Consider the following 13,116-nt stretch of genomic DNA (forward strand, 5'->3'; position numbering starts at 1 on the left):
CCTAGCAATAGTATGAAACTATGTTTCAGGGTCAATGCGGAGGGTGAAAGGGGAACGGAACTATGATGTATTGTGGGACCCTAAGTAGGGCTGAGGACAATTCCCATCGCGATTGCCGACTCACTGTTGCCCCAGGGCCGCAGGGCGGGCTCGACCGCCCTGTCCTGTTCGGTTCATTCCGGTAGGTTCGAAGGTTCGAAGGCTCGAAGCGAGTGACAGGTTGAGATAACTATGATAGGTAGTGGCTGGCGCCACTATGTGGCGTGGCTGCGGAGTGGTATTCACACTGCACACTGCACTAGTATATAACCGGTAGTTGGTGCATCCTCTAATCGCGGATCTGACCTATGGTTGGGGACTCCTACAGTAGAGCCGATGGGGTCGAACATTCGTAGAAAATCGAATTAATTACAAAAGGGTAAATATATGGCGATTTTTTAGTTTTTTTAGTAGAGAATGTGCATTTTAATTCCATTTTAGGCCTATTTAATCCAAATCTCAGCCTAAAATCGTTCTTGGCTTACCTGATCGGGCTGTTCATGGGCCCAGAATGGGCAAGCACAGTGCAAACATGGGTAAATCGGGTGATAACAGGGGGGGGGGGAACGTTAGGTTGGCCTCCATACAAAACGATTTACTTTGTAAATTCTTCTTCTCCACAACCACGCTTCTTAAAACCAATCGGACATTATTTGAATGACGGCCATGCGATTCTCTATCTATTAATCACGAGTTTTTGTTCAAAAGAAACGTTTTGGTGGAGGAGATAAGTGTCAAAGTTGGGGGTGTTTTTCCATCGGTTATGCACTAATAGGCGTCCCCAACCAAAATCGATCACTCGCACCCACGGACGCGCCACTGACTAAGCACACAAAGTTCAGAGCCTCCACAGAAGCGAACCGTACTCACGACGTGAACCTTCAACTCAATAACGCGTCTTCCCGCGGCCGCCATTCCGCCCATCGCACGCACACACCACCCCCCACGCACACACACACATACAATATACTATGGCATCGCCCACGTCGCTCGCCCCGGATACAGATGACGAACTGCAGCTGCTCGCAGACACCCTCGAGGTTGTGCCAAAGCCTAACGAGGTCGAGCCCGAGGGCCTGCGCCAGCTGCTCGATGACCGGATAGAGGAGCTGCGCCAACTGCTCGATACGCTAGGCAAGAACGATGCCAGTAGGAACAAACTCAAAGAAGGTTCGTGGGATGGAAAACACACAGCTTGGCTTTGAAGGGGGGGTTGCGAGCAGGGAGTTGTGGGGATGGGCGGGGGAGGTTCTTCTTTCGGAGGGGGGCAGTGCGCTGACGATTGGGTGGTGTTGTTGCGGCGGCAGGGAAGCTGAACATTGGCGGCGAGGATTTCCAGCTCAACGAGGCGTTCCAGCAGGAGGCGACACAGCTGTCGGACGATTTCAACATGGATGAGATTGCGGCGGCGAAGCTGTTGCAGCGCGGCGACCAGAAGCGCGAGGAGCTCGATCGGTCCGCGCTGCAGAGCGCGAAGTTCCTCTACCACACCCGGCGAAAGAATATCCTCCAGTCCATCCGGTTAATACTCTCGTATGTGGGCGACGTCAATGTCGGGAGCTCAGACACACGACACATGCTCAATACCGCAACGGAAAAGCTGCTCGAGAGGAAGGATGGCCGCAGTTTTGCAGATAGGTGCATCTCGGCGATGGTGTCAGTTAGACAGGCGGTCCAGCAGCTGCGAGATAAGGAGAAGCACGCTCACACCCTCGGAATGGCGCCGGACCCCGGACTCAAGGAGGATTTGGATCTTCAGCTGCGCTTCCTGCGGAATCAGCATGAGATGCTGGCTGTCATCCTTTACCACCTAGTCAAACTCAGGCGGACTGGCGTCTCCGAACTTAGGAGGCTGCTGGATACGATGAGGACACTCGACCGTTACGACGTCTTTACGGCGCATCACATACTTCCGCTATTTGCGTCCATCACATTCCTGTGCGCTATGGAGTCACCTCTGAGCTTCGAGGAAACCATTCAACTGCACAAAGAGATCGCCAAGACGTACACTGAGAACCATTGGCCGTTGCGGTATTGCCAGGCTGGAATATACCTTTGGTGGCTGAGCGAATTCAATGGACTGTGCAATGATCCCCCGGCCGGCCATGCCCCAAGCAAGGCTTCGCTAGATTACTACCAGGACATACAGAACCCGGCCAAGGTGGCCCTGACGGATGGCGGACTAGAGCTCGTAATGGGCCTGTCGGCAGACATCGCTCAGGAACAGCGCCTAAACTCGTCGAAAGAAGACTTGCATCGGTTCTTGCAGACGCGGGTACCGCCATTAGAAGACGTGGCGATGCTGCTGCCCGATTTCAGGGGTGCTCTCACAGGCCAATTCGAGCTGTTTATCGATAGTATCATCGCGAATCTGGCGAGCCTCTTGCAGACCATCAAGACCGCCGAAGAAGAGGACGATATCATGAACCTGCGCACTTACGATTATGAGCTGGAAAGGTTCTTCTTGATCGTCCACTACACGTTCGACGGGCGGCCGGAGATGGGTATGACGTTCTGGGGTGATCCCGAGGGCAATCTGTTCGGGTTCCTCCGGTGGGCGGCAAAAAACCAGACGCCGTTCATGGTGGCGACATTCTGCTACATGCTGGCGTCGATCTCGTATGGTACTGAGTGTGCTGCAGCGGCGCATAAGTTTTTGATCGACGAGACAAATGTAGGAGCATTAAACCGGAACCGCCGTGGGGAGTCGTTGAATTGGACCTTCATCTTCAAGCATGTGAGAGTCTACCTGGCAGAGCTCGGGAAACGCCAACAAGCACTGGTTCCCAATCCAGCGTACCGCATGCCGCCGCCGCCGGTCGAATCAACTGAGCCTGCCCCGCACCTTAGTATGGAGCTGGATGGAATGTTGCGTCTGACCGGTCAACTCGCTGCGGATTGTCCCGAGGCGAGGCAATGGCTGCGTGGCAATACGGAATACAACATCGTCAGCGGTCTGTTCGAACTACTCAATCTGCAAGCCTCCACACAGCTGTGGGACTCCATCTTCGCCGCGATCACCGCGCTTCTGACCGACAAGGACGAAGCTTTCCGGGACGAAGTGTGGAAGTGTCTCGATGATTGGGCTATGGGATCACCGGCACCTCCCTCCTCGTTGCAACTTGGTGCGAGCACGGCAGTCGCCACCCCCTTTGCGCAAGGCGGATCCGAGAATCTCGACTTGGTGATCCGCGCAGTTCATCCTGCCGAAGCCTTCACTCGCCTGCTTGCGAAATTGGTAGAGCCATACGAGGGAGCAGGCGAACTCAGAGATGCCGTTCCGTTCCCCGAGAATCTCGGGAGCAACAACCGGATGTCGGGAATGGTGCCGTACGTCGACTTCATCATGCGGACCATATTCAACAACACCACCGTCCAAAACCTTCCGCGGGAATCGGCGGTCAACTCCGATAGAGTGGAAACCGTTTCGGAGAAGCTGCTTCGAGTACAGTATCGACGGTTCAGACCGGCACTCCAGCTTAGCTGCCTTCAGTTTATGTACGACTGTCTGGCTAGCTTCAACGATGATCTGCTGGACTTGGCCCACAAGGGCTTTGTCGTTGACGGTGGCCTGCGTGCGTCCTCGCTACTTACGTATACGAAACTTCATCCCTTCGGACGCGTCATGGAACATATCTTGACGGAGAAGTGTCTGAATGTCTTGTTCGAGATTCTGCAGCTTGGTGTCGAGGACTTGTACGGAAATGTTGAACCATCGAATGCGGTTGTCGACACCATCTGGTACACGATCCGAATCCTCGATTTAGCGATTCAGATGCAGCCTACGTATCTGCGTGTTGTACGGCCGTTCATCAAGCAGGATGAAGGGGCGAGGCGGGCAAACATCATCGGTAATAGCTTCGAAAAGCTGGAAAAGGCAGTCCACTACCGGTTGGACACTATTGTCAACTTGGGGTTGTACGTTGGTGCAAGTCAGCACAACATTGTGCTGGATTCAATCAAATTACTGGAGAAGCTCACTATATCGCCCGAGTTCACGACTTCGACGGAGGCCAGTTATGGGCGGCCGTCATCCGTGAACAGGGCACTCGGCGCCGTGGAACAGAGCCCCGAATCGAAGAGGATCCTGTTCAACTTTATTCAGCAGTGGCAATTCCCGGATGAGAATCAACTCGAGAATTGGGGGTTCCCGCTCAAGATGCCAATTCTGAGGTTCTTGGATAACAGTCTGGCGGCTCAGCCGAATTCCTTTACTCTGGCCCATCTGGTACTGGGGTTCGGCCACGACACTAAGGCGGGCGGCATCGAGTTGAGTATGGAACCCGGTGGTGTGGGATCGGGCGTATCGTTACTTCACCAGGTTCTCTATGCTGCGATGGAGGCAAAGGAGTGTGTCGACGAGAACGGGGCACTGACGTACATTCCGGCGTACTGTGAGCTCAAACATGCGTGCTTCTCGATACTTCAGCGGTTGTGGAGTGCACCGTCAACCTCCGGCGACGTCCTATACATCCTGCGGATGAACAAGTTCTTCCTCCAGGGCTTCTTGTCCGAATCAACCATCACTCCAGCCACCCTGTGGGGCATCCATCCGAATAGGGTCGCGATCGAGCCCACCCCACAGTTTTTCGAACACGGCGCCTGTGCCTTTGCAGACTTTTTGGAGCGGCGGACAGCGTTGTTTAATTATACGGCACTCGAAATCCGACAGCTGTCGCTACAAGGCGCATCCACAATGGTACAGCGATACCTCTCGACGCTACTGGGGACAACGATGTTAGAAAACCAGAGAGTGTCCAATGTTCACATCCTGGACCTGCTGGACTTTTTGGAGTTTACGTTCCCGGAGCGGACAAAACAGCCCCAGGTGCAGTGGATCCGCGATATCAACTTGTCTGCCTTCGAAGAGGATGATGCCTCTGGAGCTCCGGTGTTCAACGTGGACAAGGTCGTCGAGTTCCTGCAAATCAAGAAGAATGAGCGGTTTAGATCCGCCGGCATTGTTATGGAATACGGCCAACACCAGCAGGTGGATGACGAGATCGAAGTCGTCCGCAGGCACCTGAATTGCGAGAACCTGCTGCGACGGTGCAGGAGGGCGCGGATACGGTGTCTGGGGGCTTGGAGCACTCTGGTGATCATGATGCTGGAGGACTGCGACATGGAGCGGATGTCTAAAACGGGCTTTATCCTTCAGGCGCTGCAAGCCGTCCTGCCAAAACTGGAACTTTTCAGTGTTGACGATGTCGATGCGGCGCAAGTACTCAGCGAGCTCGCACATTCATTGATTTCCCACCTTCCGTTCGACGCTACGACATTCGGTGTTGGCAGGGGCAGCGACCTGGCGAATGATCGGTTATACCAGCTTTTCCGGGTTTCTCTGCGTTCCATACAGTCGCCTTCCGCCACCGCGAAGCTGAGGGAGGACTTTTACAATATCGCTTTGCAGTACTTGAACGGCATGGCTGCGGTTTCGGGACAGAACCCTGGTTCGCGGCGACACAGTACACAAACTGTCAAGGCGTCGGGAGACAAGCTGCTGGAAGTCGTGTGCAACGATGCATACTCAGGCGACGGAAGGTGTAAGGTTGTCTCGTTATTGCTGCTCGAGGCTCTGGCGGCGGTTGCGGCGGAAGAAGGCTCGTCGTTCGTCATCGAGACACTCGTGAAGCAGAATTTCTTGGTCGTGTTGGTTGATTCCATCAAGACCATCGCACAGGACGTGGAGTCGACCCGGACAGAAGGTATGTAACGTAACTGCGCACTTGCATGAAAAAAGTGGATGGGCTGACGGTAGACCAGATATCAAAGGGATCATGATTGCGTTCAAAGCTGCGACCGGCTTCCTCATACGGATATCGCAATCCCGGTCCGGCGCCGCGCAAGTGATCAACTCGGGCCTCTTCCAGGCGCTCCGCGAGTGCCGACTATTCTCGCTCGACCCGGACCTCGGCCTGCAACTCGAGCAGCCGCTGAACCTGCAGTGCTACTACGAGTTGCTGCTGGAGATCATGCGCGTGGTCGTGTCGTGCATCCTTTCCCGCGGTCCGCAGAATAGACAGGCTATCGACAGCGTAAAGCTGTTCCTCCTTGATAACCGCAACCTCGCCCTCACTATCTTTAAGCGCCATGCCGGCATCGGCGGCGCGAAGGGCCTCGAGGGTGCGGGAGACCTGAAGACACTCGTAGATATGTTTGTCTTGCTCTACTCGCTGACGGAGTTCATCGATGTGAGTTTTTGAGCACCCCCTTTCCGTCCCTGTCTGCGGACTTTCAGAGGGCTGACGAGTGGGCGAAATAGGATGGCAGCGAGAATTATTAACGGATGGATGGATGGACGCATGGGTTGGGCTGGGTTGGGTCTGGTTGGGTTTAATGAGTATCACGAAGCTGCAAGCTGCGGGTGCCAGGGGGGAGTGGACGTGGAAGCTGTTCGATATATGGGGGTTTCTCTTTTCTTCTTTTGTGTTTCTTTTGTATTTCTTTTGCAAGCATGGTCATTACCATTTTGTCAGCTTATCTTGTTCCACCACGTTTGTTTTTTGTTTTTGTTTTTGTTATGTGTGCGCGTTTATGGTGCAAATATCAACTATGGTGAGGTTGGGTTGAAAAGTTTCGTTCTTATTGCGAGATTGATTGATTGGTTATTTGGGTACCTGGGTGGATGGGCATGAGCTGGTGTCATTTGGGGGGACGGGAGAGTGGGGGGGGGGGGGGGGGGGGGTTGTAGGTTCGTTGGCGAGTGTGAGTGGAAGTGGAAACGGTGAGTGGAAGCGGTGAGCGATGAGCGGTGAGCGATGAGCGGTGGATGGTGAATGGTGAGAAAGTGCCTGTTGGGCAGCATTGCCGGTATGGAGTGCATATTATTCTCGTGATACCTATTCTTTGGAATACTGGAGTCTGAATATTGGATGATCTTCAACTCCACTGTTGGTATGTACGGGTGGTCAGTTGTGACACGGTCAGTTGTGGCACGGTCAGTTGTGGCACGGTCACCTATAGTACGCTACGCTATCTACTCTAGTTGTAGCGGCCCGATAACCGAGTCGCCGTCCGACCCCAATCCCCAATCCCCAATCCCGACACGGATGACGCCTTCCCCTAGGCCACACATGCACAGATCCGACTCCCGAGCCGAGCCGATCGATGTCCAAGCTCCGAGCACGCCAACGGCTCACCAGCCAGCCAGGTACCCGCATGGATGTCCCATGATTGCCCATGGCCGTTAAACGCCACCTGCATTCTGCCTACATACAAACCTACAAACTCTATCTCCGCAACTCCGTCACCCCGTGAACCCTGGGGGCTACCCGGACCCAGCAAGGTGTTCGAATATATTTTATTTCCGCAGTTGATGTGCGGGGCGGATAGGGAGGAGAAGGTAAGAGAAGGTGGGATATAAAGACGGAGAACCTAGGAGGGGGAGAGGGACGAAGAGGGAGTACTTAGAACCGACATTTCGCCCAAATTCTAAACCGCTTTTTCGCAGTATTCTGCCGTCTTCAAATAGCAGCAGCGGTCCGCCTGCTCCTCCTGAGTCCTCCTGAGTTCTCCACTTCATCCTGAGTCCTCCACTCCACTCATCCCCCGAAGACAATACAACAGAAGACCAGCCCAGCCACGATGGACCCCCTCCCCTCATCCCCCCCCTCCCCCGCCAACCCCCCCAAACCCCCCTCCACATCCACCTCCCCCTCCCCCTCCCACCCAATCTCACCCTGCGCCCCCTGCCTGCACGCGCCCACAGTCCTCCACGACACGATCCTCCTCGACATCCTCCTTTACCTCCCTACGTCCTCGCTCCTGCGCGCGCGCAGCGTAAGCCGTCACTGGCACACCCTGATCTCGACACGGCGGCACCTACGCTCGCGCTGCTTCCTGCTGCCGCCTACCGCGCCGCCTTTGCGGCCGCTGCAAGAGTGGACGCTCCATCCCGCGCTCAGGGGGGTGGAGTATTGGGGGTACTCTTTACACTGTTCTCACGGGGAGGGGGCGGGGGAGCGGGTCGAGTTGGGAGAGAGGGTATCCCTAAGGGGACGCAGGGTGGAGGGCGCGTGTGTAGCGGCGAATATGGCGAGTGCGCCCGCGGTGGAGAGGGTGGGGGTTTGGGTTGCGGGGTGCACTATGTGGGTGAGCTGTGAGATGGGAGTCACGGTGTGGATGCTGCTGGAGGGGTTCGATAAGTTGTTTGTCCCCCCCCTCTAACAAATGTGAAGATGGGATGCTGACACCAAACAGAATCCAGGAGAAACGGAAACCGACAGATGGCGGCCGAAGGTTCCTGTGGGACCACAAGACATATCCGTAAGCTCCCCGCTTCCCTCCGAGCACCTGCCTGCCTGCTCGCGCTCAGTACTGATGTGCTGTGGATAATAGTCTAGCGGGCTTCCGGATCCTCCCAGAACTGTGTGACGCCAGCGGTAGTGGCAGCATGGTCGTCACCCCGGAGTTTTTCGATACGCAGGCAATCATCGCGGAGCTCAGGGATGGCGGCTGGGTTAGGGAGAGTAGTCGTGTTCCGTTCTGTTTTGAGCTGCCCGAGTAGCGGTGGATGGATGTGTGTTGGGAGTTATGCGTGTAATTCTATTAGTTGGGATGGTTGGGTTATTCTTTTTTGGCAAGTGCTGCTGGAAAGGTGGATAGACATGGTAACGAGAAATGTGCAGTTGATAACCTCAGCGGAGGTTGAGTCAATAGATGCTTATATTGAAGCTTGAGTCTCGGAATCACGCTAGTGAATCGATCGCCAGAAACATCAACTGAGCACATGTCAACCAATAAATCATAACAAAGGCCCGCCATCAAGAAGAAAGATAGTCGATAGACACCGCCACTAAGAACAGCTTGATTAACACCCAAACGCCGACTCCGTAAGAGTAAATGCATCGCACAGAAAGAAGAAGAAACATTAACCTCCGCCTGCTCCCAGCCCATCTACCTACTGCAGCACGGCCTCACGCTCCAACACGCTCTCATCAAACTTGATCAAAAACACCGTTTTCGCGGGAAACTGTTCGGAGGCGACACTATGGGCGGTGACCCTGCAGGGAAACAAGCTGCCGTCCAGCACCGCTTCGATGATGCCCGCGACGAACGCGGCACAGTTCAGCTGCGCCATCTCCTTCGGCACCGAGATGTAGCTGTTGACCGCGGGGTCGTGGTCGATCAGCATGTACTCGTCCTCGTTCTCGCGCGACTTCTCGAGGCCGTCCGCGGGCTTGCCGAAGAGGTGCCGGTACAGCGTTTGCGCAACGAACTGGAGGATGCCGAGGACCCTAGTCTCCCGCTTCGCCGAACGCCCCTCACGGTGAAGCAGCAGCTCGAGAAGTCGCTGCCCGATCGCGTAGCCTTGCGTGTTTAATCTGACCATCCCCCACCCGGGGCTTGTCAGCGGGGAAGCTAGTGGGCGGAACGGGGCGCGGGAGCTTACTTCTTCTCGAGGTCTTGGATGCCGGCCACCTGCTTCTGCGCGTACTGGATCATCTCGGCGAAGAGGAAGGCGAACGATGACTTTGATAGCTCCGAGCGCTGCGTGCGGTTGAGGTGGCGGTCGTAGATGGATTTCCGCGACGAGGCGAAGCGGAGGTTCGAGGAGCCCAGCTGCGTCGGCTTCTGCGAGACCGAGAGCGGTGTCGTCTGGGTCGGCATGCCGGATTGGATCGACGGATTCGGCGAGAACGGGACAAAGGGAGAGGCGGGCGGTTGTTGGAGGTTTGACATGAGTCCGGAGGTGTTGGGGAGCTGTGCTTGTGCTCTTACCGCATCGGAGCACTTTTGTTGTGTGGAGGGACGGCGGATGGTGGGTCGATGGTTCCGGATGATTACCCGCCTCGTGGCGCTGCAAGACAACCAACCCTGCCCAACGTTTTTAACCCTGTTAGCTTTAGACCCACAGCGTCAAACAAGGCCACACCAAAGGAAGATCTCTAACACCAACGATCACGAGAAACCAGCCAACGCCACAGCACCCTAACCACAACAACTCCCAATCTTCAAACGGAATTGATCTGCCTACAACCAACACACCCGTCACTCACCGCCAGACCGTCTGCTTCCACTCCGACCAAATCATGGGCGATCAGTTCATTGGCCTCACCGTGTTCCTGACCATCCAGGGACCCGAGCCTCTTCAGTTGCGGGGCCTTGTCGCGGCTGTCGTGGATCAGCAACTTGCGTTGACCAATGGTCAGTGAACACCCTATATGCCCTAGATTGATATGTGTATATGTCCTGACGATTGGACACAGTTTTCTTCCCCAAAACCGGCCATGCGATGAATAACTACCGCGTCAAGGGCGCCGACATCATAGATGTCGAAATCGTCGATGGTAACTTTGTCCCTCCTCGGCCTCAGCCTCAGCCACAGCACCTACCGCCGAAGCATGCCTATCCTCAAATGCGACCACAGCCACCTCCATTGCAGCAGCAGCAGCACCAATATCATGTGCCACCGCCGCCGCCGGCATACCACACCTTCGCACCCCCGGGCTTCATGAACGCGCCGCCGCCAGCCTTCCCAGGCTTCGCGCCTCCTCCTGCGCCGCCGTCTTTCGTGCAGCCGCCTCCTCCAGTGTCTGTGCATGTATCAGCACCCACCGCCGCAAAGGCCGCACCGCCGCCATTCGAAGACCCTGCCATCGTCTCGATGTCCCGGAAGCCCAGCGTTATTCCATCTGCGTCCGCGCCTGAACCGCAACCGGGACCTCCGTCGCGACCGCAATTCGACGTGAAAACCCCGACTCGGACGCCGGTGCTCCCCGTTCCATCGGCAATATCGAGATCCGGCTCGCACGGTTCGCACGGCTCACGCAAGCAATTGTCGCAGGACATCAGCGTGCCGTTGAATACTGTCAATGTCGCCGGCATTCCCGCGGCGGCCAAGTCTTCGCTTCCTCGCGCTTCTGGTGCTCCCTTGGAGAAAAGGGCCGAGCCGAAGGCGGCGCCGACGCTGCAGCAGCAGTTCACGGATATGTCGTTGCGCAACTATGCGGCGGAGTCGAGTGCGTTCGAGACAGACGACCCGGTTACGCCGTTTCCCCCAAAGCCCACTTACCCCTCGCAACGGCGCCCCGTCAGGAAGCTACCGCCGCGCAGGCAGATGCAGCAGAACGACCAGTTCATGCCTTCTTCTACGCAACAGCAGCCGCTGGAGGGATCGGTGGTGCTGCAGCCGGGGATGTTCGGGGGTGCCATTGCGGCGGCGGCGGGAGCGGGCTACGGTGCGCAAAAGAAGAAGAGCAAGCGGCGGCAACGCTACGAGAATGGCCACTACGCGCGCGACGAAGAGGGCTGGGCGACCGAGGACGTCACGGATTTCAAAGAGACGGAGTTCGATTTCCAGGGAAATCTGGACCGCTTCGATAAGAAGACAGTCTTTAGCCAGATCAAAGCGGAGGATACTACGGCTGATGAGGCCCGCCTGGTCTCGTTCAATCGTCTGCCGAAAAGAGATAAGGCGGTTCCCGTGAGGAAGAATTACCGCAATAATGAGAATGTTATCAATAGCTATCCGACTGGACAATCTCTGGCTGATAGGGACGGCTGGAAGTCGCCTGAGTTCGCTGCGGAACAGTCGGAAGATTCGGATGACGACGAGGATGAGGATGATGAGGATGATGAGAACGACCGTAATTTCGGAGCTGTCGATAGCGGACGCAGCAGTCGTCGGGCCGTGTCACGTCAATCCGTCTCAAACCGCTTGAGTACTCGACAGATGAGCACGGCAGGGCGAGGATCCACGGACAATCTGCAAACCTTATCCAGCAGCGGCAGCGGCATCACGAGCAAGCCCGGCAAGCCCGCCTTCCGCCTCACACCCGGCAACCGTCCATGTCCCACCGTCAGTCCTTTGCAAATGCTCGACGTCGAGCGCATTGCCGAAGTCGAACTCGGCCTGACGGACGACATGATGACCGAGAACGCCGGGCGCGGCATCGCCCAAGTCGCAATCCAAGCATTCGGCAAGCGCATCTCAGCGTCCAACCACAACGCCCTCCCCGTCGTCCTCGTCTTCGCAGGAAACAACAAATCTGGCGCCCGCGCCATCGCTGCCGGACGCCATCTCAAGAACCACCACGTCCGCGTGATGGCGTGCGTCCTCGGCCTCGAGCGCGAAGACGAGCTCCTCGAGAATGTGCGCCGACAACTCAACATCTTCCGCAACGCGGGCGGCCGAGTCGCCAGCTGGCCCGAAATGCAGAGCAACCTCAAGGGCATCGATTCACCGCCGGAGCTAATCATCGACGGCCTTTTGGGTTGGCACCTCGGCTTCGAAGACCTCCGCACGGACCACCGCGCCACCGCCTTCGAACTCGTCCAGTTCGCGAACAAGAGCAAGGCCTCGGTGCTGAGCGTTGACATTCCCAGCGGTGTCGACGGCAGCTCTGGTATAGTCTCCCCCGCAACCCACCCCGCCGCCGCTTTTACCCTCACAAGGATTAACACATACTCCGCAGGCGAGATTGCGCAGCTCGAGGACACGGACGCGTTCTACATGCGCGCCAAATGGGTCGTGTGCATGGGCGCGCCAAAGAGTGGCCTCCTCCACGCTATCGTTATGGGCATCGGCGCAGGTTGGAGCGTGTTTGTTGCCGATATTGGAATCTCGAATACCGCCTGGAGGAAGTATGGCACCCGCAGACGCCATGGCGTCGAGTTCTCTTCTGAGTGGGTCACGAAGGTCGCACTGGCTAATGAGGCGCCTGAATGATGGGGAATATGCGGGTTTCTCATATCTCAATACTTTATTATTGGGTGATATCTGCATATGGCTTTACTCGATATCTTTAGCGACTTGTATTCTACCTTTGTCCCTTTTTTTATTTTTGTTATCGTTTTTTCTTTGGGCTATGGGTTTGTGGGGTGGGGGGCGCTTGGGATTGATTCATTGTGGCTAAGCTTGCCGATGCTGATGGTTATGATTTGTTTCATGTACGATGTAAGATGTAACATAACTCAGTACTTTGTGGACCGAGAAGGTTGTTAATGGCATCAGGATTGATCATGATATCATCATGTGTTATGGCTCGATCTCCCGTAGGTTAGCCATCATGGAGACGCCACTCCCGTGCAGACCCTCCAACAGTTAGTCAGTTGAAATGGGAACACTGGTTTACT

The 13,116-nt window shown here is 55.9% G+C and overlaps 4 protein-coding genes across 4 annotated transcripts; 3 read left to right on the plus strand and 1 right to left on the minus strand.

Moving 5' to 3' along the window:
* The first annotated feature begins 898 nt into the window (after window positions 1-898).
* On the plus strand, window positions 899-6,700 carry BZA05DRAFT_410423 (nucleoporin Nup186/Nup192/Nup205). The gene is made up of 4 exons (XM_051484897.1): window positions 899-1,209; window positions 1,347-5,744; window positions 5,803-6,230; window positions 6,302-6,700. The coding sequence occupies exons 1-4, from the start codon at window positions 1,011-1,013 to the stop codon at window positions 6,320-6,322; spliced, it is 5,046 nt and encodes a 1,681-aa protein (XP_051335657.1). The 5' UTR covers window positions 899-1,010; the 3' UTR covers window positions 6,323-6,700.
* Window positions 6,701-8,070: 1,370 nt separating this feature from the next.
* On the plus strand, window positions 8,071-8,545 carry BZA05DRAFT_448627 (uncharacterized protein; the record flags this gene model as incomplete). The annotated part of the gene is made up of 3 exons (XM_051487274.1): window positions 8,071-8,186; window positions 8,239-8,304; window positions 8,377-8,545. 3 exons carry the CDS (start codon window positions 8,071-8,073, stop codon window positions 8,543-8,545), a joined length of 351 nt encoding a protein of 116 aa, XP_051335658.1.
* A 253-nt stretch (window positions 8,546-8,798) lies between these two features.
* BZA05DRAFT_179910 (NO signaling/Golgi transport ligand-binding domain-containing protein) lies at window positions 8,799-9,798 on the minus strand. Its single transcript, XM_051479293.1, has 3 exons — window positions 9,431-9,798; window positions 8,892-9,362; window positions 8,799-8,833 (listed from the first exon to the last, which is right to left on the minus strand). The coding sequence occupies exons 1-2, from the start codon at window positions 9,718-9,720 to the stop codon at window positions 8,939-8,941; spliced, it is 714 nt and encodes a 237-aa protein (XP_051335659.1). The 5' UTR covers window positions 9,721-9,798; the 3' UTR covers window positions 8,799-8,833; window positions 8,892-8,938.
* Window positions 9,799-9,896: 98 nt separating this feature from the next.
* BZA05DRAFT_410433 (uncharacterized protein) lies at window positions 9,897-12,992 on the plus strand. Its single transcript, XM_051484898.1, has 3 exons — window positions 9,897-10,185; window positions 10,248-12,386; window positions 12,456-12,992. Exons 1-3 carry the CDS (start codon window positions 10,071-10,073, stop codon window positions 12,707-12,709), a joined length of 2,508 nt encoding a protein of 835 aa, XP_051335660.1. The 5' UTR covers window positions 9,897-10,070; the 3' UTR covers window positions 12,710-12,992.
* The last annotated feature ends 124 nt before the right edge of the window (window positions 12,993-13,116 follow it).

Source organism: Tricharina praecox, assembly GCF_024521635.1.
Source record: "Tricharina praecox strain CBS 144465 chromosome Unknown BZA05scaffold_32, whole genome shotgun sequence".
NCBI lineage: Eukaryota > Fungi > Ascomycota > Pezizomycetes > Pezizales > Pyronemataceae > Tricharina > Tricharina praecox.